Genomic DNA, 23,556 nt, shown 5'->3' on the forward strand with positions numbered 1-23,556 from the left:
GTGTCCTGAATTCGTGGCACTATCGATGCTAGAGAATGCCTCTTGTGAACGACGAGGCTATACACAGTCGCTTTTACATGCACCAAATAGCAACAGCTGCTTCTAAATATCCCTTCGGTCTCTTCGTAATCATCTGCGCTTATTAGAAGAAGTCAGACACAGTTATTACCGGGCACATAAAAGCGAGCTTCCTTTTTCGCGTAGATTCGCCGCGAAATTAAAGCGCAGACTAAAATCTGAGAGACAGTCACGAGAAATGGATGGGGCAACGAAAAGGAGAGTGCAAGAAAAGAAGCAAAAATGTGTATCGCGCGCGCGCGCAGTCAAGTGGGATTTCAAGCTGAAAGCAATTTTTCCGGTCTACGATTTATTACTTCGAACGCGAATAGCCTCGTGTTGAGACTTTAAGTTTACGCCAGATGTCGAGGAGATATATAATATCGAAAATCGAACACACTGTATCTGCATGTTGCTTCAAAGAACGCATCTCCCGGAGAGAAGATGACTCTTCTTTCAAAGGGATGAAAAGATTAATATCGGTTCCATCACGTATCGCCTATATGAAACTTTTCTTCTTAAAGATGACTCGCGAAATGTTGATTTTAATTGCATCCAGTCTCGTTTAATAAATTTTATATGAATGTGATAGAGTTATGTGTCATGTCGTCAGTGTTTGCTGTTATCTAAATAAAATTATATAGATGATCATCTAGATGAAATTTTGGCGTTATCTTATCTTTATATAGATAATAAAAAAATGTATTATCTATATCTGCATCTTAGATAAAAAAAGTGTTATCTTTACTAAATTATCTAACATAATATTCAGATAATTTGGTTTAGAGTTTCATAGCACATGAAAATATTTTAAGTAATAGAACTTGAGCAGTAAACGATAAAAACTTATAAATAAAACTATAAATATATTTTTATATCTATAATTTTAATTTTTTTATTTTACATTACATTTTTTAACTGTTTACATAAGCGATTTTAAAAATAATATTATCTGGAAGTTATCTAGATGAATCGTCATATAATTTTATCTTTTATCTATATATATTTAAAATAAAATCATCTTTATCTTATCTAAGATGAATTTACATATTTTTATCTCATCTTTATCTAGCTAATTTTAAAATCATCTAAGCACAACACTGCATGTCATAGAAAGAATATTAAAAATAATATATTTTCTTTATTTATTTTGGAAATGGATTTTAAATCTTTTATTACTTAAGGCTCCTGGGTGCTCACCGCGGCCATATTGGAATCGTGACGTCAGAGGCGAGAAATAACACGTTGAGATTTCTTAGATACCATTCAATAAAAACATATTTGCATAAAATAACACTTAAGATCTCTTTAATACACTTCTAAAAAACGCTGAAAACTATTCTTCTCCCTTGACAGTCAATCAACAACCGTAAAATGATCGAGATATCAGACTTTGACATGCGGAATGACTGCGCATGTGCAAAGACCAGACGGACTGAGCCTCATAATATTACATTTTACAGCTGTTAATTGATTATAAAGGGAAAAGGATAGTTTTCGGCGTTTTTCAGAAGTGTTAAAGAGATCTTAGATGTTATTTTATGCAAATATGTTTTTATTTAGAAATGGCATCTAAAAATTTTTAGCGTGTGTTTTCTCGCCTCTGACGTCACGATTCCGACATGGTCGGCAAGGTACCAGGAGCCTTAAAGATTAGTCACAGTAGAAGAATGATTGAACAATCTTAGTTTAAGATTACTTGATCATCAATAATTAATTACAGGTCAATAAAGGTAGAGAAATAAATAATCGTGACAGTAATTCTTTCACATTACCTGACATTCTTTGTCGTTCCATCCTCTTGTTCTTCTTTCAAATGCGCCGAAGGTTGCAAACTGAAGCGACGGCGAAACTGATGACGGCCTTTCATCATTTGTGCCGTGAGATATCTGATAAGAATTCACACATTTGAAAAATGGCACTTTTGTTTCTCAATTACTGCATAAAGATTACATTAATAAATATTTTAATCTTAATTTCTATATAAAAAAATACATATATGATCCCTCCTTTTTTATTTATTGACGCAATTCTTTTCCCGAAAATTATTTATTAACTGTCGGAAAAATCCCCAAGCAAAGAAAAGTTAATAAAAATGTGTTGTGATAATCGAGTTTTGCCACATTTCTCTAGTTTTATTAACTCTGCGGAAGAGAAAATAAGATTATAAAATCGATAGACGAGTTTATATACTTTCTAAATTCTTTAATTTATATACGAGTTTAATATGGAAAATATGTAGTCAATATTTTGTTATAAATTCCAATCTCTATAACATTGTGTCCAGTGTTATACATTTCGATTATACGTATTTGCGTCATAAAGCAATGAGAGAAAGACCCACTATAGCGAATGGTTGGTCTTTTCACACATTCGATTGATATACAGATGAATAGAATTTTGTCATCGAATGTTGTTGTCGCTTAGTTAATCACAAATATTGTGTTGGATATCGATCGATATGCTTCATAATTTTAACAATGTATTTTAACAGAGATTCAATTTAAAATTTATCATATAATGTTAATATCAATGATTTTTTAAGACTATTTAAAATATAATTTATATAAAAAAAAATTTGTGTTATTCAATTGCGCTTTTGTGCGTATACAGAAATGACATATAAATTAAAATTGCAATCTTAGAAACGCGAAGGATATAGAGTACGTAAGATCGTTGGTTTAAATAACGAACGAAATTACTACTTTTCCTTCGCGATACAGTTAATTTCGAGATAGTACAGCACTGACATCAAAGAATTCTCTCGAGTATGCTTGCAATCTTGCTACGAGATATATGCCCCACGGCATAGCACAGTAAATTTATTTTCCGCCAAGTATAAGCCATTTTTTGTGCGCATGAAACAGCGCTTTAGGCGATCCCTCTTCCGCTTAACGTCATTAATCTTTTGTGCCGTTACGAAGTTTATTGAATAGCCGCAGCGAACAGCGAGATGGCTTAAGCTGCCACCCTAAATAATCGAATGTACGTGTCTACCGTATAAAGCATAGCACGTTACGAGAGCCTTTTTTTATCCCGCGATCGCCTCCACGCTGCTCTTCGGCTAGAGGACCAGGCACTGATTAAGGAAGCAATCAAGAGTCCTGAATAGAAATACTGAAATCAGCCCCTCGTCTGTTGTCCATCTCTGTTTCTACATTTGTCGGGATCTAAAATTTACTCCGAGAACAAAAGAAGACACAAGACCGCGATCATGTAAAATATTACAGAGGATGCAAAGCCAGATAAAGCAACGTCGCTCTGAAATTTTGATCTTGAAGTTTCCGTCTCGACTATTTTGTGATGTGTAAATGTGTTCGTGTTCAGATATTTATATGTTTATATAAATTGAAGAAAAAGATAATAATTTTAAACAATTATTATATATAACATTGCAACTACTCTAAAAATGTATATAATAATTATATGTGTATATAAAATAAATATTATTTTGTAATTTTATAATTTGCTTTTCCTGCTCGTAAATATCGTCCGAAAAAGGAAAGTGACAGATACTCCCACCTGGTATTATTGACTTTGATATTCCGCTCGTTAATCTTTATCACAAAATCTCGGCTACTTTTTAAATCATGATTTTTTATTAATCCACAAAACATGATGTTCTTAATATTGAAAGGAGACGCATCTGGGATGTTTGCTCGTTTTTTACTTTTTCTCTGCATCGACATTTTTTAATCTCGCTCAGAACAGCCTAGTGATCCGCTGTGAGCCGGCTTTTATCGACATTTATCGTGGATCAATAATGTAATTTCCCAGTGAGATAATCCGTATAATATACGCTAACGCGAGTCTGCATAGCCTATCTTCGTGAGAAACGATCGATAGATGAGTATCGCGATAACTGCTACGCGACAGACTTGCAATATCAGTAATATCATTGAATCATTCTTTGACTTTTTCCTAATAACGCATGTATTTAGCTCATGCTTCTCTGATCGATTCTGAACAGAGTCTAATTTGATATGTAAATATTTTTTTAATGGCGCTTTTATTAGATTCACGTAATTATTAATCTTTTTTTACTATGCAATATATATAAAATTGAAGTGTTTATATATATATTTATATGTGTGTGTGTGTGTGTGTGTGTGTATTTTTTTACAATCATTCTTCAACCAATCTTGAAAGAAACTGCCGACAATAATCGAAAAAAAAGAAAAAAAGAAAAAGAAAAAATAAAACACACTATATTAATATCTCGTCAAAATGCGTCTGCAGAGACAAATCATTCTCACTATCCAATCTTCCCAGCAGTATTATTCGACTTACGAAACTATCCACAATTTATCATCCGGGAATTCTTCAGAGCGAGAGGAGAAATTACAAGGGTTTCTCGAACATCCGCAATCTTCTTTTTTCTATACAAAAGCTATTCAATAGCTTCCTCTGCAAATCATACGCTGATGGCATAAAACGTAGCAGATATTCTTCTATGTAAAATCTCTGCAGTACTTATATTGCATAATATATTAGTTAGAAATTCTAAAATAGAATTCCATAAATCGCAATCTTTATATTCTGTTCTATAATTAATTTAAATGCAAATTTTTTTAATAAATGCAACAATGCGTTGGTGTCGTAGATCTGAATTTTTATAACTCTGAATTTTTATGAATTTTTATGACTTATTCATATTAAAAAAAATAATTGCTAGATTTATGTGATTTTCATTTTCATCCACGTGTAATATATGCCATACATATAATGTTATTCATTTGAAAGTAATATTAAAGTAAATATATTAAAGTTAGTTGAAATAAAATTTATATGGATAAGAGAAGATTGCTACTCGATTAAAAAATTATTTATTTTTGTCAATAATTTTTATTAAATTATTTTCTACAGCTCTATAATTGTTAATTATCACTTCAAAGATTATCAAACATTTTCATATAATTTTATATCAGTATAATTTTCTATAACAAAACATAATTTTCACGATGCATCTTTTGTATAGATAATAGAAAAATTTATTGTACTTCTATGTATATATGACATGAGTATTTAGATAGTTATATAATACCGACATAATGACTACAAAACTGCTAGAATGAAAGAGTAATATCGTTATGATTTTATCATCATAATCAAGTTGTAGGTCCCAGTCTATAGAATTGATCCAGCTTAGAGAGAGATTTACGCGAGTTTCATCGTTCCCATCAAAATACCCCATTGCTGCGTTTTAATAATAGATGCGGCAAGGGATCTGTCAGGCGAATAAATCTTGTTCCGTGAATATCGGAATATTTTTATTTTATTAAACGAAAAATTTTACACAGCGTATCGTGTCATTTTCTTCGCTATTGCGAAGATGTAAATTTTATGTGCGGGTATCGTAAAAATACCTAACATTATACAAAAGCGGGTTAGAGAAAAAGAAAGAGAGAAAGAGAGAGAAAGATATCGTGGATCGATATTCAAATTATTTTGGAAAGTAATGCGGGTAAACGTTTTGTTTTATATAGTTAGCACGCAGTGATGTAAAAGCGGCAGTACTTTACTTATGAAAATTTATGTATCATAATTTCCTAAATAAATCTTTACTAAATAATTATTCATGTTTAATATTCCTTGCTTATTGAAAAAGAGGGTCTTTCAATCCAAATTTCACAACAAAGTATATTTATTTAATATTAAAGAATGTTATATTAATAGTATATTAATATTTAAAAAAAACATGCTCATATTTTTTTTATTCATATACAGTATTATTAAATATTTACAAATTTATATACAAAAGCCGACATTTATTAATTATCGTAAATCATATAACATTACATTTGCACGTTTTGCATTAAAAAATATATTTAGAAATATGATAAAAAAATATGCTTTATAAAATAATTTTATAAATAATTGATATGTATAATATATGTTAATCTCGTTTATATCAATGAAGTATGAGATCTCCGGAGATGATACGGAAATGTCCAATACGTAAGTTTACTTTTGCAGACAGGTTTGTTTCTATCTTGACTGTATTTTTTGTTATTTTTATTTCACCTAGTTTTATATATTTTTGCCGGATTGTACTTCAAGGGATTCTAAGAATGATGAAGCGTTAATCCCCTAGTCCGAGACGACTTATTCTTACATGTTACGTGAACCATTGTGAGGATTACGCGGGTGAATGTGCTTTAGATATCTTGCCTTCTCATTTAAGCGATATGTGACAATATTGTCTTTCAAATCTTAATGATATACATTATATTCAAGTTTTGAAAATCGAAACTGATCAGAATATTCAAACATCCTCTTTTTATAAATAATATTAATACTAAGGACATTGAGAGATGTTATAATTTCGATTTAATTCAATAGATAAAAATAGCATTCATAAAAAATGTATAGTAATTTAAAGGAAAGAAACTTTGCAGAAGTGACTTTATTATCGTTATCAGATTTATATTAAGATAGAGAAATGTTCATCATTACCTTTAACTAAAATTGCTTTAGGTAGGTGTCTTCAATTAAGGAAATTGGTTTCTAGAATGTATATAGATATTCATATCATTGCGCAGAAATATGAAGCCATTTTCAGAAAACAGAAGTCTCTTGATTAAAATGGAAGTGATAAGTCAATGCAATTTTGAATAACAAAAAAAGTCACATAGAATGTATTAATTTATCAGGATTGTTCACGATGTAATAGAATAAACAATATTTTTCAAGTGCGAGTTACAAGTTTGTGATATTTATTGTTATTTAATTTGCTTGGAAGGCGAATTAATAATAATTAATCGATTATCTATAACTTTTCGAGCGATTGTTGTATTATTCACAGAAACTATTAAGTCAGTTTATAAGTATAAATACGTGTTAAAACTATAAAAATATTTTCTAGATAACGATTAATAAAACATAAAAAAGATAAAATCCTCTTTCCTTAAAAATTGTTTGCAATTTGATCGAGAGTAATTCAATAGCTACGATTATACATATATGTGTTTGATTTTTAAACAAGAAATACAGAAGAGTGTATCTTTTTTAAATCGCTAAATATTTTTAGAAAATAATTTTTTTTCAATAAATACGTTATTTATTAAATTCAATAAATAAATTTGTAAAATGTTTTATATCTTTATATAAAAAGAAGATTTTTTTATGTGTACAAATTTTATTTTACGACGACAGACAAAGCGAATAATTTTCAACGCAAATGTTTTCGAAACTATACAATGCTCGAAAAGTGCGAAGCTCTCATTTTCGCAAGCAAGTTAACAACATTTCACACATTGCGAAAATGGTTGTGTTTAAACACGTGTTTATTATTTTTGCATTCTAAATGTACAGTAAAACAGACAAAGTAAATGTATGTACAGCAGTTTTTTTTCCGTGTAAATATATATATTCTAAAAAAATTTTCCATATATGTCACTTTAAAATCTTTTATATGGCACGTAGTATCTTTTTAATTCGAACTTTTAATAAAGAATATATCTGCAAGAAAAGTTTCTATGCCAAGTATAAATCTATCAAAATTATTATTATTTTTCAAAATTTTATTAATTTTTTCATAACTTTTCTCTAAACAAAATTTAAAATATACCTAATAGTCTGCGCAAAATCATTTCTTACTACTAGTTTATAGAGACTCTCAGCAAAGTGAGAGAGAGAGAATGTCGAAAGAAATTTTCTGATATCTTTTTCTCTATCTCTTAGAGAACTCTTTCTTTCCTTCCTTATTTTCTCTTTCTTTCTCTCTCTCTTTTTCTCAGTAACCACAATTTTTCATTAGTTGCTGAGTTCATACATTTACCTTGTGATCCCCTAAGGGATCTCTAGGGACTAAATCCTAAATGTAATCTTTCACCATACTCAGGGACGGAAACGCAACATTTCTCCGGCGATGCTAACCGTTTACGTTGATAATTTATAAAAGAAAATTTCATTGGCTAGTAATATATATATATATATATAAATTGACCATGTAAAAAAAATTTGGCTCTAATTTGGATTTGATTTTATAATGAGACAAGTACAAATTCTGTTAAAAGTAATCTTTGTATAAATGTTTCTTTTGTATTGAGTTTTTAGAATATTTCAGAGCAATTTATAACATAATGAGTAAAGTCACACCGTATAGTTCATATAAAATACTCACTGCACAGCTGTTGAAGCTATTTGGTTGGAACATTTGATATTTAATGGAGTATATTGCGCACAGCTTCAATTAGCTTTCACATCAAGTTATAATCAAGTGCAAGAACGTACAGATAGGTAATATGGTGTATCAGCGGTGCGCATAAAATGTAATTTGCATTAATGCAGTTTTAATCACAAATGAATTACGTACACATATTCTATATAAAATTACTTGGCAACTTTACACAGAGCATAATAAATATAATAGATTGATATTAATATTAAATATATATAATATAAAAATCGCATAAAACGCTAAAGTTGAGTTTTATCATTTATCCACATTTCGCAAAAGTAGAATATGCTTCAAATAATTTTTGAATAAATATTATTAGAAAGAGAGGGGGGGGGGGGAGAGAAGAAAGTATATAATTGTAAAATTTGTGTAATAATTGATATTACTAATTTTTATAACGTTAATTTCATAAAATAGTTATGCAGATGCATCCATATGCGATTAATTTTTCCGAATACGAGGATTATCAGTAGCATCTCTATGAATTGTTTATAAAAGAGAAGTTTTTAATAGAAAAGGAAAATATACCGCTGATTAAAAGAAACACGTTTTTAAAAATATAATCTTTCAAAAGTTTTATAAATATTATAGAGAAATTTATAAACTGATTTAATCAAGTTCGTATTAATAAGCTATTATACGGAAAATGTAATCTCGTTGAAATAACAACTGAATATAATCTATAACGCGGGAACGTGACTTCGTCAACGTCGACACCGGCTTGCATGTGCCCGCTCGACGAGGAAGACCGACGATGAAACTGTATAGATGAAGAAAATAAGATGACAGAGGAAAAGAGGGTGCTGACATGCCCACGTTATCCCTACGGGGCGCCGAAGTCTTCTAAAGCAGGAAAAAAGAGCGAGAACCCAGGAGGAAACGAGGGAGAAGCGAATCGCATCGACAACGACGACGACGATGACGACGACACGACGACGACACGACGACGACGATCGTCGAGGTCGCTCGCCGTCTCGTCGTAATCGTCGTCGCCTGTGTAAACTGGATCGGTGCAATACGACGAAACCCGACAGCGCGGAGCCGGTCGTTGCTCCATTTTACATAGACACGCACATTCATCGCAGCTACGTCACCATCGTCCGCAATAGTCTCGTATCTATGTGACTCTTCATACGAGTACATCTTTATATGCGTGCGCGCACGAAAATTCACCATCCACCCGCACACGATATCCGTTCGCGAGTACGTGCGTAAGACGCGACTATCACGGATTTCGCAACCCCCTACGCAACCACTATCGTGCATGGAAACTCCCGCGAGCAATTTTAAAGCGCAATTTTTATACAGCATCTCGTCGAGAGCGCGTTGACTATGGAAATTCTGTAACTACATTGCGTGACGATATTATGCAAATTCGCAAAAGTATCGGACCATTGACTACTCAGAATTATTGGAAACTTTTAGTACTGATGTCTTACTCTGATAATCTATAAAAGAATATTTTTGAAAGATTATGTTATGAATATTTTGGGTAGAATTTCAAGTCTTTCAATTAAAAAAGCAATATAACACGAGATTGCAATCGTTTTATCATATGTAAAGTTTTTAAATAAATATATTTTTGTAAAAATTAAATTAAAAAAGAAAATATATATATATATATATATTTATATATACATATTTATATATAGCATTTATATATAAAAAGCATGCATTATTATTTAATTATTCGTTTTTTATACAACGAAGCATATTTTTTGCGCAAACACTTATGAGATAACAGAGAAAGAAACTGAAAAGAATCAAATCAATAACAATTATTAAAATATATGTAAAGCTTTGTTATTTTCAATGTATTTATAAGCACCAGAGCCGTGTTGTTCTTATTTGAATATTCACAGAATATTTGCATCTTTTATTTAATATAAGAACGATATTTATTTTAGCATAATGTTATCATAATATGTTACCAATATTGACAAAGCATAGTGTATATTTATTTGTCAATGCTAAAATTTATATATGGTAATACTTGTAAATGCTAGTCATTGTATAATTTTATTCATTTTACGTTTTTAAAACACACACACACACACATATGTGCAAAAAATATTAATATAATATAATAAAAATTAACTTTTTCTTCTCGCTGTTTTATATGTTAATTATAAAAATAATTAATTATATTCCGCTTATTACAATTACCGTTCTTGGTATAAATTACACGATATCGTCCACTTACCATGTAACATTATATGCGCGTGATCAATCCTCGGGGCAATTAATTTGATCGAATAATTCACCGTATATCCCTTCGAGATAACACCGACATATATTGCGGATTTCCACTACCAGACATCCAAAACAACGTGAATTATAGCGGTGGAAAAGCCATTTCCGATATTAATCACGTGTAAAAAAAAAAGCGAAAGAGAAGTTTATAAAAGTCAGTTTGTAAAGAGAACCAGGGCATTTCGTTTCAAAAAGGAGAGAAACGTTTGGTCCACGCTATTAACATCAGACCCAGAAACGCGGTTAACGGTTCCACCACTACCACCACAATCAGGACCAGAGAACTAACACATCACCAAAATACCACCACCAAAAGTGGACTAACGTCCGCGCTCTTCTGATTGGACCGCGAACCAATCGATAAAATCGGTAAACTTTTTGCATATCAAGATGAGAAGAAGGAAATAGACACACACAGTGCATTTCGCATCCGCACGTTCGAACCAATTGTGTACGTATTTTCTCTCATAAATCTCTACAGTTTCACGGAAGCTTCCTAGATTTTAAAATTAAATTTATAGCACAGATTACGATATACGGGCTTTTACGTCAATATATTAAAATATTAAAAAATAAATTAAATTATGAAAAAAATTAACTAGGTTTATATATATATAAAGATCTAATTAATTTTTTTCAATATTTTAGATCTTAAATTGTACAGATTGTACAATTATCGCCAAAAGTTCCAAAAGTATTGATTTTCATCAATTTTATATAAATATACTTATAAAATACGTAATAATAATTTGATAATTAAAAAGGCAAGTTAATTAAATAAATTATGACCTGTGGAATAACCGCGAAATTTTGTTCGCAAACAGACGAAATAAATTCTACATTATTCTTTCCATCTTCACGATTTTATTAAAGTATTAAAGCCTCCAAAGTGCGTCTAGGTAGCGAAGAATTTGATTTAAACGATTAATCCATGCTCCGTACACAGGCAAACTTGGTCAATAACCTTTATAACTGACCTACTTGCGCAACATGTAATGCACGCGCGACAAGAAGATTTGTCGTTTATAGGATATTGCTACGTTCCTATATAAAAATATCAATACATAGATTAATGCCGAAAAGTACGTGCAACGCAGATAAATATGCTCTACACGACTAGCAAAACGGGGTAACGTCCGACAGCGTAAACAACATCCGATACCGATATAAGTATCAACGCGGCACTCAAGTGTAAGGCTGTATTTGAGTTAAGCTGTGATAACGCGAACGACGTGACATACGATAAATACGAAGTACTCTGAGTAGGGTCGCATAAATTACAGATATTATTAACGGGTCACTTGAGCACCTCCGAAGGAGTACTTCGGAACGACCAAGAACTGCATGCTGTTTGCGTTAAAAAGTAGAAACATTTCTCAGGCGGAAATGCCACCTGTTAAGGGTGACATTAGAAAAATTAACGCAATCGAAAAACAAGTAAATACATAAAAATAAAACTCGAGTTTAATATTTTCTTAGTTTTCTATTTTTTTCTCAATCTTTTAAAAATGATAAAGTATATATTTTCTAAAAAAAAAAAAAAAAAAAATATATATATATACTTATTGCAACTTTAAGAGAAATATTTTCTAAATATTCTATATAAAAATAAGACTTTATTATTTTTATTATTTATATTTAATTAAGATCGGTTTGATTTGATTATATATAAAAAGATCTTAGTTTTTAAAGAATATAATTTACGATTATAATTAAATTTAAATTTAAATTTAGCATTGCGATGTATTCTGATATTACTGTTTGGAGGGTAATTGTTATAGGGGAAAGTGGGTACTTTTTTGGATTTGTCTTCCTACAAAAAATTAGAGAGAAGACAAAAAAATTTACTGTTCAGTAAACCTTAAACTATGAGAAAATGAGGCTAGTTGCTGAAAAAAAGTATTTGCAAGAACAAGATTTTTTGAAGCAGTCAAAATACCCAGTTTTGCCTTACCAGGGTAAAACCGGGTACCAATTTGAAAGCATGTAAAACACCGTGTAATTACGAAATCTTGATTTATTTAAATCATAATACAATACAAAAAATTTTCTTCTAAAAATAAACTATTCTAATTTTTTAATCCCATATTTTTTGTATCCGATTTTACCCCACACATAGATACCCGGTTTTGCCCCAATACGAGTAAAATAATAAACACGATGGCTGTACATTCCAACGTAAAAGGAACGATAAAAACTAATGCAATCAGAACAGAATTCAATGCTGTACTTATGACAATAGATACTTTGTATAGAAAAAGTCCATGACGACTTGCTTGTTATCTCGATATCGATCTCTTTTGGTTCGAAAACTTCAAACTTCTCTCAAAAAAGAAGTATCGTGTATACGAGGACACGGTTCATCTCAGAATAATAATGGCATCAATTTATAATTAATAACACGAATTGGCCATAGATAACAATACTTATCACAAAGAGAAATAGAGATAACCGGTTTGACCCGCCTACTCGGTTTTACCCAACTTTCCCCTCTATGTATTACAATTGTGTACAACTTTTGTCTTCGTGACTCAAACTTTTCACTTTGCAGAGAGCTTTATGTCGACTCGTTTGGTATTTCTTAAAACATCAAATTCACGCGAATTACTGGTAAACGTGCAACGCTTTCACCAGAAGTGCAGAAAATAGGCTGTGAAATTCAATAACGGGAAAAATGTAGGCGGCGCAGACATGCATCATAAAGCAAGCACTAATATTCGCGAAAATTGAATGTTACGTCACTGAATATGGAATTAATTGCGTGATGTAATCGCGTTAGCGGATGCGGGATTAAATTGCACGGCAGCCACGAATAAATCGAGAGATTATTTTGTAGGAAGAGACCCGCGAGCGCGTGTCGACAAAACTGACGCATCATATTCCGATTTACCATGAACTTAAGCGTTTCGTGTCCCATTCATGTTTATTCAAGCAAATAGGATCCGTTTATAGCATTTGCGGAACTGACGAACAATAAATGAGCAAAAAGAAATTTAAAGCGATCTTCACATTCATCACAGATGCTAGGAATTTTCTTAAATAAATATAACATTGCTATATATATATGGGGCATTCCACGCCAAATCAATGACTTTTTTCCCCGACCATTTTTAATTTGCTTCATTTTTTTTATGTTTTTGTATCCATTGAAAGTAGCTTCCATGAATTTTTTTAGATTTTTATCTTTATCGATTTCCGAGTTACACATTTAAAAAAAAATTGATTTTAACAATTTTCGAAAATTTCAAATATTTATAACTTGAAGAAAAATAAAAATATTGTCATTGATAAGGTGGTCATTTTTTTGTCTTTGAATGTATTTTTCGAAAAAAAATATTAAAAAAAAAAATTTAATAGTATTTTAATCAATTTTAACCGAAATTATTTTTTTTTTTTCTCAATGAGACCCCTTCGATTTTTTTCAAAAAAATGTAAATCATTCTAGGCTTAAAAACAAAATTTTTGAGCTATTGGCGAAGAGGGGATTCAAATATTTTCGACTTTTTAAGACTACTTTTCGATTTTTTTTCCAAAAATCGCACTTTTTGATGTTTTACACAACTCTGATTTAAAAAATAAGTCTTTACAAAATTAACAGGCACTTATTTTAAAGTTTTAAGGGTTTTAAGGGTCAGGAAAAAAGAAAATTCCAATATTTTTAATTTTTTTAACATATTGGAATTTTTGTTTTTCTTGACCCTTTAATACTTTGAAATAAATGCCTATTAATTTTGTAAATACTTATTTTTTTAATTAGATTGGTGTAAAACACCAAAAAGTGCGATTTTTGAAAAAAAAATTGAAAAAAATGTCGAAAAATAGTCTTAAAAAATCGAAAATATTTGAATCCCCTCTTCGCCAGTAGCTCAAAAATTTTGTTTTTAAGTCTAGAATAATATACATTTTCTTGAAAAAAATCGAACGGGTCTCATTGAGGAAAAAAATATAATTTTGGTTAAAATTGATTAAAACATTAAATTTTTTTTTAAATTTTTTCAATATTTTTTTCGAAAAATACATTTAAAGACAAAAAAAATGACCATCTTATCAATAACAATATTTTTATTTTTCTTATAAATATTTGAAATTTTCGAAAACTGTTAAAATCAATTATTTTTTAATGTGTAACTCGGAAATCGATAAAGATAAAAATCTAAAAAAATTCATGGAAGCTACTTTCAATGGATACAAAAACATAAAAAAAATGAAGCAAATCAAAAACGGTCGGGGAAAAAAGTCGTTGATTTGGCGTGGAATGCCCCATATATATACATATATAATTTGAGATATATTCTAAATTCAATTTATCTTATAAACAAAAGAAACTGTACAAAAGTGTTTTTATTCGCGTATATTTTATTCTCTATCGTTGAGCAATCAGCGGACTTTTATTTGTACTAGATTCATTCAATTCAGTCTTCGAATCACGGCGCTTCAATCTTAATTACAATCTCGAAACTTTGCAGCATGACAAAGAAAATCTTTTGAATCAGAGAGATCCGTGACGTGAAAGTGAGCATGGAAATATAAACCAGCTATAGAGAATATTCAAAGCTCAACTGGCTTCAAATGCTACTAAAGACAAACGATATTTCCCGATGAGTTTTCTAAATCCACTCACGAAGAGAAAACAATAAAGCTTTCGCGCGTTGAATATAAAATACATTCATCCGATGGAAGAGTTCGATTTTGTCGTAAATTTCTCACATTCAAATACACACTTGTCCCGGTAAAGTTGATGGAAATTTTCAACACAAGTATTTTCTTTCGTTGGAAAATCTCTAAAGTGTAATTAGTAAAGCAAAAATAAAGTTAATTTTATTCAACTTTTCTTGTCTTTTTCATACTGCAAATTTATTACAATATTATTAATTGTTTTACACTTAAAGTTTTATATTTTTATACAACTATATTCGAATTTAATTGTAAGATGCAACACCAATTTAAACATAATTTTTAAAATTACTTGCCAAGTAAATGAGACTCGTATTATTATATTATTTTTAAATGTATAATAACTAAAGAAAAAATTGTTACATATGCCATAACATATGTCGTAACATCATTTGCACGATTTGGGATCGATTTATTCATTCTACAACGTTGCACACATGTTGAATCATGTAACATTTGTAACGGTTCAATAGACTACCATTGCTCCTTTCTCAAATGATTGTGCGGTCCACTGTCCATTTTGAATGCGATTACGATTTTTATTTTCATTTTATTTCAATATTTTCCGAATCTTTAAAATTCAGATGCACAAAATCGCATTTTAACGACAATTGAATAAATATAAACTAATAATACCGTAATAATATATATATTATATTCATTAATTGTTACAATTGTTGTTGTGAAAAAATAACTAATATGCGAAGTTAATATAAATTTCTTTTAAATTCTCTCAATATAATTCAACATATAACTTTCTTTCAATTACATAAAATTATTTTGCATAAAATAATTTATATTTAAAGCTGGATGTTGTTAGGTAAACGCCAGTAGTGACTACATTCATAGAATATTAAATTCTTACTGTCCTTATTTCCGTACCATCTCTTTTCGGAATCATAAATATTCCTAAGCATAAATCTCACATTAAGCACGTTGAGACTCACAACCGGTATTCCTACGACCATATATTAGGTGATAATTGCACATTGCGTTATGGTCTTAATGTACTTTGCACTGTGATTTATAGCATAAAGAAAAATAGCTGATCGATAAATACAGATTATATAGATAACTTTTGCCAGTTACAATTGAGATTGATAGAAGGGAACATAAATATATAAAACTTATTTTGAAAAAAAAAATAAATAAATAAATGCATTTAGAGTTTGCGTTTGTTTTGTCGAATACTTGAAGATAACTCTAATTATTTTAATTAGTTTATACAAAGTGTCCGATAATAATCGCCCTACCTATCGTATATAGATATAGAGCAGGTTAAACCGAGTAGGGAAGTCTTTTACGTTCTGCGATCATCGCAACAATTAATAAAAAATTAATTTAAAAAGATCAGTGTGAACACAATTCAAGTTAAATTAATTTCTCTTTAATTATTGCGAAATTCGCAAAACGGATTTTAGTAAAATCTGTTTAATTTATTCTATCTGCACACGAATGGTGCGGTGATTATTATCGGATATTCTGTAAATACGCGAAATATTAAGTTTTATTAAGTTAATAAACTTACATTATATGTACAGCAATTATTTGGTATTGTAAACGAACATTTTGGCATGCTATTCGCATTTTGCTGTACTATTCGTAATATACCGATTACAGATTCTGTTTTAGCAAACATTAGGTCTAGTAATTAATTTGATGATAGGTTGCGGCGAAAACGCATTGCATAACTAACCGCAATCATTTGTGCATTATCGATTATTCGAAATTAATATTCTTGCGAATAGATTTGCCATTGATTAGAAACAATCATTTTGGGAACATCGAAATTTTGTTCATCTCTAAAAAATCATTCTAAATTATTACACATCTATTTCTAAAAAATACACTTGTAACGTAATATGCAGTGCTAGGATAAGATGCATACGATGTATAATTATTATGTAATATGTGCTATTGCATAAATAATTTTAAAGAATATCGCTTTAATTAATTTATTAGTAAAATCTGGTAATATATTAAATTGCATTTAAATGCAGATTCAAATGTGTCGTTCTGTGACATGCATAGTAACTACATTCTACATTTTCACGAACGAGAATAACCAAGCCGCTGTTCATTCATGAAAATCTAATCTGCAAATTATATATTTAATTAGTGACACACATACATACACATACATTAAATATTCTAACGGTAAACTTATGATTCTTTAATAAATTGTATAATCCTGAATCATCAACAAAATGAATATTTATTTAGCGATAACTATTATAATTAGTGATGAATAAATTAAAATAATGTTCTGCCATAGTTTTTTAATTAATTTTTTATATCCTACGTATTATATAAATGGACATTTCTTCTTTCTCGTTGCCCTGTTTCTTCTTTGTACCATATTTATTCTTCCTACGCAAATACAGCAATTGCATATATATATATATATATATACATGTATTCTTTGTGGATTTTATTATGGATTACGTTATAACATGAAAAGCGGATATCAGTAGCACGAAAAGATCGCAGACGCGCATAATTATCAAGTTGATCATTCTGCGTCGTTTTGCTCTTCTTTTTAATCTTTACATTGTGTCATATGTCCCACTCCCATAAAATATTCTCAAACAAGGTTTATTCGTCCGCGTCATGTGTGCACGTATACTTCATTCCACAATGAAGCCAACAAGCTAGCTTTCATCATGATTAACATTAAAGACATGCGAGAAAATGGGCTTTTAATGGGTGTCATTAATATCCGCAAATTTTCCACAAATAACAATGAAACATTATCATAGAATATTTTTATATAATATACTCTCTGCTCTTTCCCTCTTTCTTTCTCTTTCGATAAAATTTATCTTTCAACCTGCCCCACAGATGAATAAAATTAAAGAATTTGTTGTCTCTTCAATATGATATTAATTTTCTACCAAGTTAAAGTTGCTATCATTGTTTTCTATTTTGTAATACAAACTAAAAAATATAAAAATTAAAAAATTTATAATATAATCGGACACTTTGCAGAAGAAGGATTAACATTTTTAATAGCTTAAATTAGAGAAGACCCTTTGCGTGCACGGTTGGAAAATGCGAGTCATACACAGTTGGAAAATTTGTGTTTTCTTGTTAAAAACGGTCCCCGTTAAAATTTTTGTGTTAAATATTTAACACATTCATGTGTTAAATTAACATATTGCTGTTGTGTTAATTGAACTCAAATGTTAAATTATTAAAATAACTGAAAAAAGTGTAAAAATAACACAATGTGTATTTACTTTTAATTTTACATAATAAGTATGTTCGGTATTATTAGTAACAAGATTTATCTGTTAAAATTTACAGAAAAAAGATGTTAATTTTACTTTATAATATAAGTGGGGATGATAAAATGTAAAATTAACAATTTTTCAAGTTAATTTTTACATGAAAACTATGTTAATTTAACACAAAATTTATTTTAAGTTTACTTGAAGTTTGCATTTATTTTATGTTAAAATATTAACACAATATTCGTGTCATCATTTAACATATCCGTATTATGTTAAATTAATACAAAAATTTCTGTGGACCGTTTGGGACATGTGATATTTGTTAAATTTAACACAAATTTTTCAAGTACAAAATGCAAATAAAAAATATACATTTATATTTTTATTTTACGGCGCACTTTACTCATTAAGCAAATGCGCATTGATCTATGATGATGACAGAAACTTTACTATTTTAATAAATAGAACGCAATTAATTTATCAATGACGAAAACGCAATTTAAAGCGGATTATTACACCAGGATGCAAGCGGCTTGAGAAAAGCGGAAGGGATGTAAATCTGAAACGACAAGCGCGTTCTCTCGTAAACTAAAATTCATTCCGAAGGAGCTAATCGAGGTAAAAGCTGAAAATATACTGTCCCCAGAGTTCATGGGTTTTATTGCGCAACATGTGCTATTCATTTGAAAAATCCAGAGCACGTTTGCAAATGGATAATAAACTTTATGAGTCGCGCACTCATATTGTAGTATATCGAAAAATAGGTACAATTAACGAAAAGATTAGCCTATTACTAGTTTGATCTAATCCACTCGCTTATGCTGAAATCGACTTTTGCAACGGTAACAGAAATGCCAATTGAGTAACGTTAATTAAAGCGTAAAATCCGATAGCGCAAGAATTAACAAGTGACGTCACGATGTCTTTGAAAGGCGTAAATACATTATATCAGAGCTCGATTGCAGAGGGCTAATTTGCTCCGACTGTGTGTAATGCAGTTTTGCACTTATTTTATTTTAATATGCAGAAATCTAGCATTATACATAATTTGAAGCGATTTTATATGACAGATACGTTGAAATATTGCATCGCGCTCTCTTATTTTTATATCAGTAAAATTGTATATTAACAAAATTGTACAAATTAATTTAAAGTGTATATATATATATATATATATATATATATAAACATAATGCATTTTTGTACAAAACAAATTAGTCTTCTTTTCCATAGATTATACAAGACGTGACTGTGTTTTTATCTTGAAAATATTTATATATAGAATATTAACTCGGTCGATTTTTTGGGATAAAAAATCAATCGTTGTTGTTATCTAATTACTACAGTTTTTATTCAACAATCTATATTTAAATATGCGTCATTTTACAAGCGTGACGAGATTTGTCATATACATATATACCTTGTTAATGCATTTACATATATCCATACTTCCATTTATTTACGATATAAATCGAAAAATGCTGAAGCAAGAAAAAGAGGAACCGTTTCAATCACTTTTTATCGAAATTTTATCACATCGTGTGTGATACATTGCTACTGTAATATTGTTTGAAAAGGGAACATTCAGTGTGCGTGAATTTTGAGTGAAAATTCAATGGGCCAATTCGTATAGTATGCAGCAAATGAAATTAATACTGTTCGAAAATATGTTGGAAAATGTTGAGTGAGAGATAATATTTCATGTGAATTATTTAATTATCTCCTCATTATTCGTTGTAAATGTATCTCCACTTTGAGTATCTGTATAAAATTGAGTTGAGAGGACACATTTGAAATCTCTTTAAAGCAATAATACGCAATAAATAATAACATCGTAGGTAACAAATAACGATCATCTAATTAAAATGCAACAATAATTATTATGTAACATATTTTATTAAGTGAAATAATAATTAAACTTAATCCTTTTGTAACATTTCTCGTATTTATATATAATTTGCATTTCTTTTCATATATGTTTAAAAAAGTTATAAAATGTTTAAAATAAGATAAGATACAGTTATTAAAAATGTGGATAATTGTTTAGTCAATAATAAAAGAAGAATGGAAATTCTGAGATTTATTTTCTATTTTAATATTTATTCACAAATTACTTGTAATAATGCTTGCAGTCATTTATATGGCTTAAGGCTCCTGGGTGCTTACCGCGGCCATATTGGAATCGTGACGTCAGAGGCGAGAAATAACACGTTGAGATTTCTTAGATGCCATTTCTAAATAAAAACACATTTGCATAAAATAACACTTAAGATCTCTTTAATACACTTCTAAAAAACGCCGAAAACTATTCTTCTCCCTTGACAGTCAATCAACAACCGTAAAATGATCGAGATATCAGACTTTGACATGCGGAATGACTGCGCATGTGCAAAGACCAGACGGACTGGGCCTCATAATATTACATTTTACAGCTGTTGATTGATTATAAAGGGGAAAGGATAGTTTTTGGCGTTTTTTAGAAGTCTATTAAAGAGATCTTAAGTTATTTTATGCAAATATGTTTTTATTTAGAAATGGCATCTAAAAATTTTTAGCGTGTGTTTTCTCGCCTCTGACGTTACGATTCCGACATGGTCGACAAGGTACCAGGAGCCTTAAAGAATATTAAAGAATTTAATCTGACAAAATCAATTAATTTTAAATTAATTCATAGAAAAGAAGCAAACGCAGAGAATTTACGACGTTCTATACAATAAATAATCTTATCTATCTATCTATATGTGCTTATATGCTGCAGAATATGTATATGTATATCAAAAAGTACAAAAGCTAATGAATGGAAATTAAACGTGACACCAAGAAAGATCGTTTTTCATCTACGATGTTGTCGCTGCAGTGACAAATCGTCGCCACGTCCTCACTGGTAAAGAGATATTTTTAACGCGCATGAATTTTTTTCACACACTAACAAACTCACATAGATATATACTGGTAATGGGAAAATATTTTTTATGCGAATGCCTTGTGAGAAATATGATATTCAACATTTACAAAAGATTGCAACAAATAGAATATTTATTCAAAGATAAGAAAATGCGAAGAGAGATTACTTTTTTCACCCTCCATTTATAGAAATGGAACGGAAGAGCAGAAATAATTATATTGCAGTGTAGGCGGAAATAAATGGAATATGGAAATACTAAATAGATAATAGATAAATGGAAACGTATACATGCATATGCTTTTCGTTGATATATATATATATATATATATATAAATATATATAAATAAATTTATATATATATATATATATATATATAAATTTATTTATATCTAAAAATTAGTTTTCACATGCGTATATTGGCAATTTAAAGTTTAAATTAATTTAGATTTATATATATATTGGACTAGCATCGTAGTATGCCTGACGTGAGATTAAACTTAGCACAAGGCTAAGCTCGAAATATACTTAATCAATCGGCACCCACGAAATCGAGTCTTCAGGAAATTAATTGATGGCTAGAATATACCCGCGATGAAACAAGTCGGAGTCGCTGTCGACGACGCGTGTTAATTTAATGACATTTCTCCGTTCGTTAATTTACAGTCAGATGAAACTGAGAAAAATCTACTCAAAAAAGCTGCTCAGAGATGTAAACTTAACTTTTGCTCTTGACCTCTTGTCAGAATGTTTTATATCTGTACATTACGATACACGGAAAAGCTAATTATATAATAAAATTTATAGTTAAACAAGAATAGTTTTATAAGAATAAATGCAGAATAAGAAGAAAGAAAAAAATGTAAAATTTTAATGTTGCTTTAATTCTTTATAAATGTTTAATTCCTACATATATTAATCTGCTTTTATGTATGATTTTTAAATAGATAATTAATATTTGATTTCTTTTTTCAAAACATTCTCTGGCGTTGTAAGACTCAAGAATTGTGAAAATTGCGATTACAATATATTATAATCTTTCATATTTTACATGCTAAGTTTTCAACTTGGCTTGAATAAATCTAATAATTGAATTTAAATCTTACCAGAAGGTACGTTGAATAAAAATTATACCTAAAATGGTTCTCTCTCTTGTAAAACTTATCTCGAATTTCGCAATGCGAGAAAGTATTTCTGGAATCTATCTTGTCGGTGTATTGTTATCATAAATCACAAATATTTCAACTGGTAAGAGCATTGTACTCCAAATATACGAAAATGTTTTGATATAAAGTGTATCATTTTCTCATAATCGTATTAATATCAATAGAAAACATATCAATTTTCTTCGCATAATGTGAAAGAGATTGAATATTTCTATTTTTAATAATGTTTGAAATCTGAAATTATATTTATTAAAAAAATGATTTATAATATATTACGTTTTCGATTTTAAGGACAAATAAACTGCTGTCGTTCTTTATTATTTTTATATTTCATGATATAATTAATTATATATTTTATAATTAATATTATAAGTCACACACTGAAAAAAAAATTGTTAACTTGACTAAACCGTTCAATTAAATTGCTATTTTGTTAATTGAACATATATGTATATTAGTATTTAATAAGTCAAATATACGTTTTATTAGATTCAATATGTTATATTTAATTTAAATATTTTTATATAATCAGTCAACAAAATATTATTTAGTTGAACGGTTTAATCAAGTTAACAATTTTTTTTAGTGATACAGAAGATATTAAAAAAATTGTTAATAAATATATAAAAAACTGAAAAAATCTTCAGTAACAGTACTATTTTAAACTAATGGCATTAACCTAATATTTTTAGATAGCATATAAATATTCTGCAATTTTCTAACGTAAGGATGTTAACGCTGCGTTACACTAACACAGTGACCCGATAGTGTTATCGCGTTGCGATATCACCTAACAATGTATACCAGAAGCTCATCACTTGATCTATTCTGGCGTGACCGAACCATGTTGCAATTTACTATGATCGTTATAGGGCGACATCGTGTCGTACGTTCCACAATATCTAAGCGTATATTTACAATTCACAGCGTAGCTATTTATAATTCACAGAATTGATCTAATTAGTGATTACGGGGAATTACGGAATGTGCATACGTATACTTGGCGTACAAATGTGGATAATAAAATTTTCGATTATAATTAATAATTATTCTCTTAATATACCAAGAGGTTGTATCTTGATTTTCAAG

At 29.6% G+C, this 23,556-nt stretch overlaps 2 protein-coding genes across 2 annotated transcripts in view; one reads left to right on the plus strand and one right to left on the minus strand.

Annotated features, from left to right (window-relative positions):
• Nucleotides 1-23,556, plus strand: part of LOC145935782 (uncharacterized) — a 233,132-nt gene that overhangs the window by 147,634 nt on the left and 61,942 nt on the right. The window lies entirely within an intron of this gene.
• LOC145936281 (ras-related protein Rap-2a) overlaps nucleotides 1-23,556 on the minus strand; it is a 33,977-nt gene that overhangs the window by 6,089 nt on the left and 4,332 nt on the right. The window contains exon 2 of the mRNA XM_083038337.1: nucleotides 1,833-1,946. Within this exon, the coding sequence (XP_082894463.1) occupies nucleotides 1,833-1,930 (98 nt within the window). The 5' untranslated portion in view covers nucleotides 1,931-1,946. The remainder of the gene's footprint in view (nucleotides 1-1,832; nucleotides 1,947-23,556) is intronic.

The sequence above is a fragment of the Prenolepis imparis genome, unplaced genomic scaffold (assembly GCF_030444845.1).
Source record: "Prenolepis imparis isolate NDT839.2.m4 unplaced genomic scaffold, iyPreImpa1.0 SCAF_5, whole genome shotgun sequence".
Taxonomy (NCBI): Eukaryota; Metazoa; Arthropoda; class Insecta; order Hymenoptera; family Formicidae; genus Prenolepis; species Prenolepis imparis.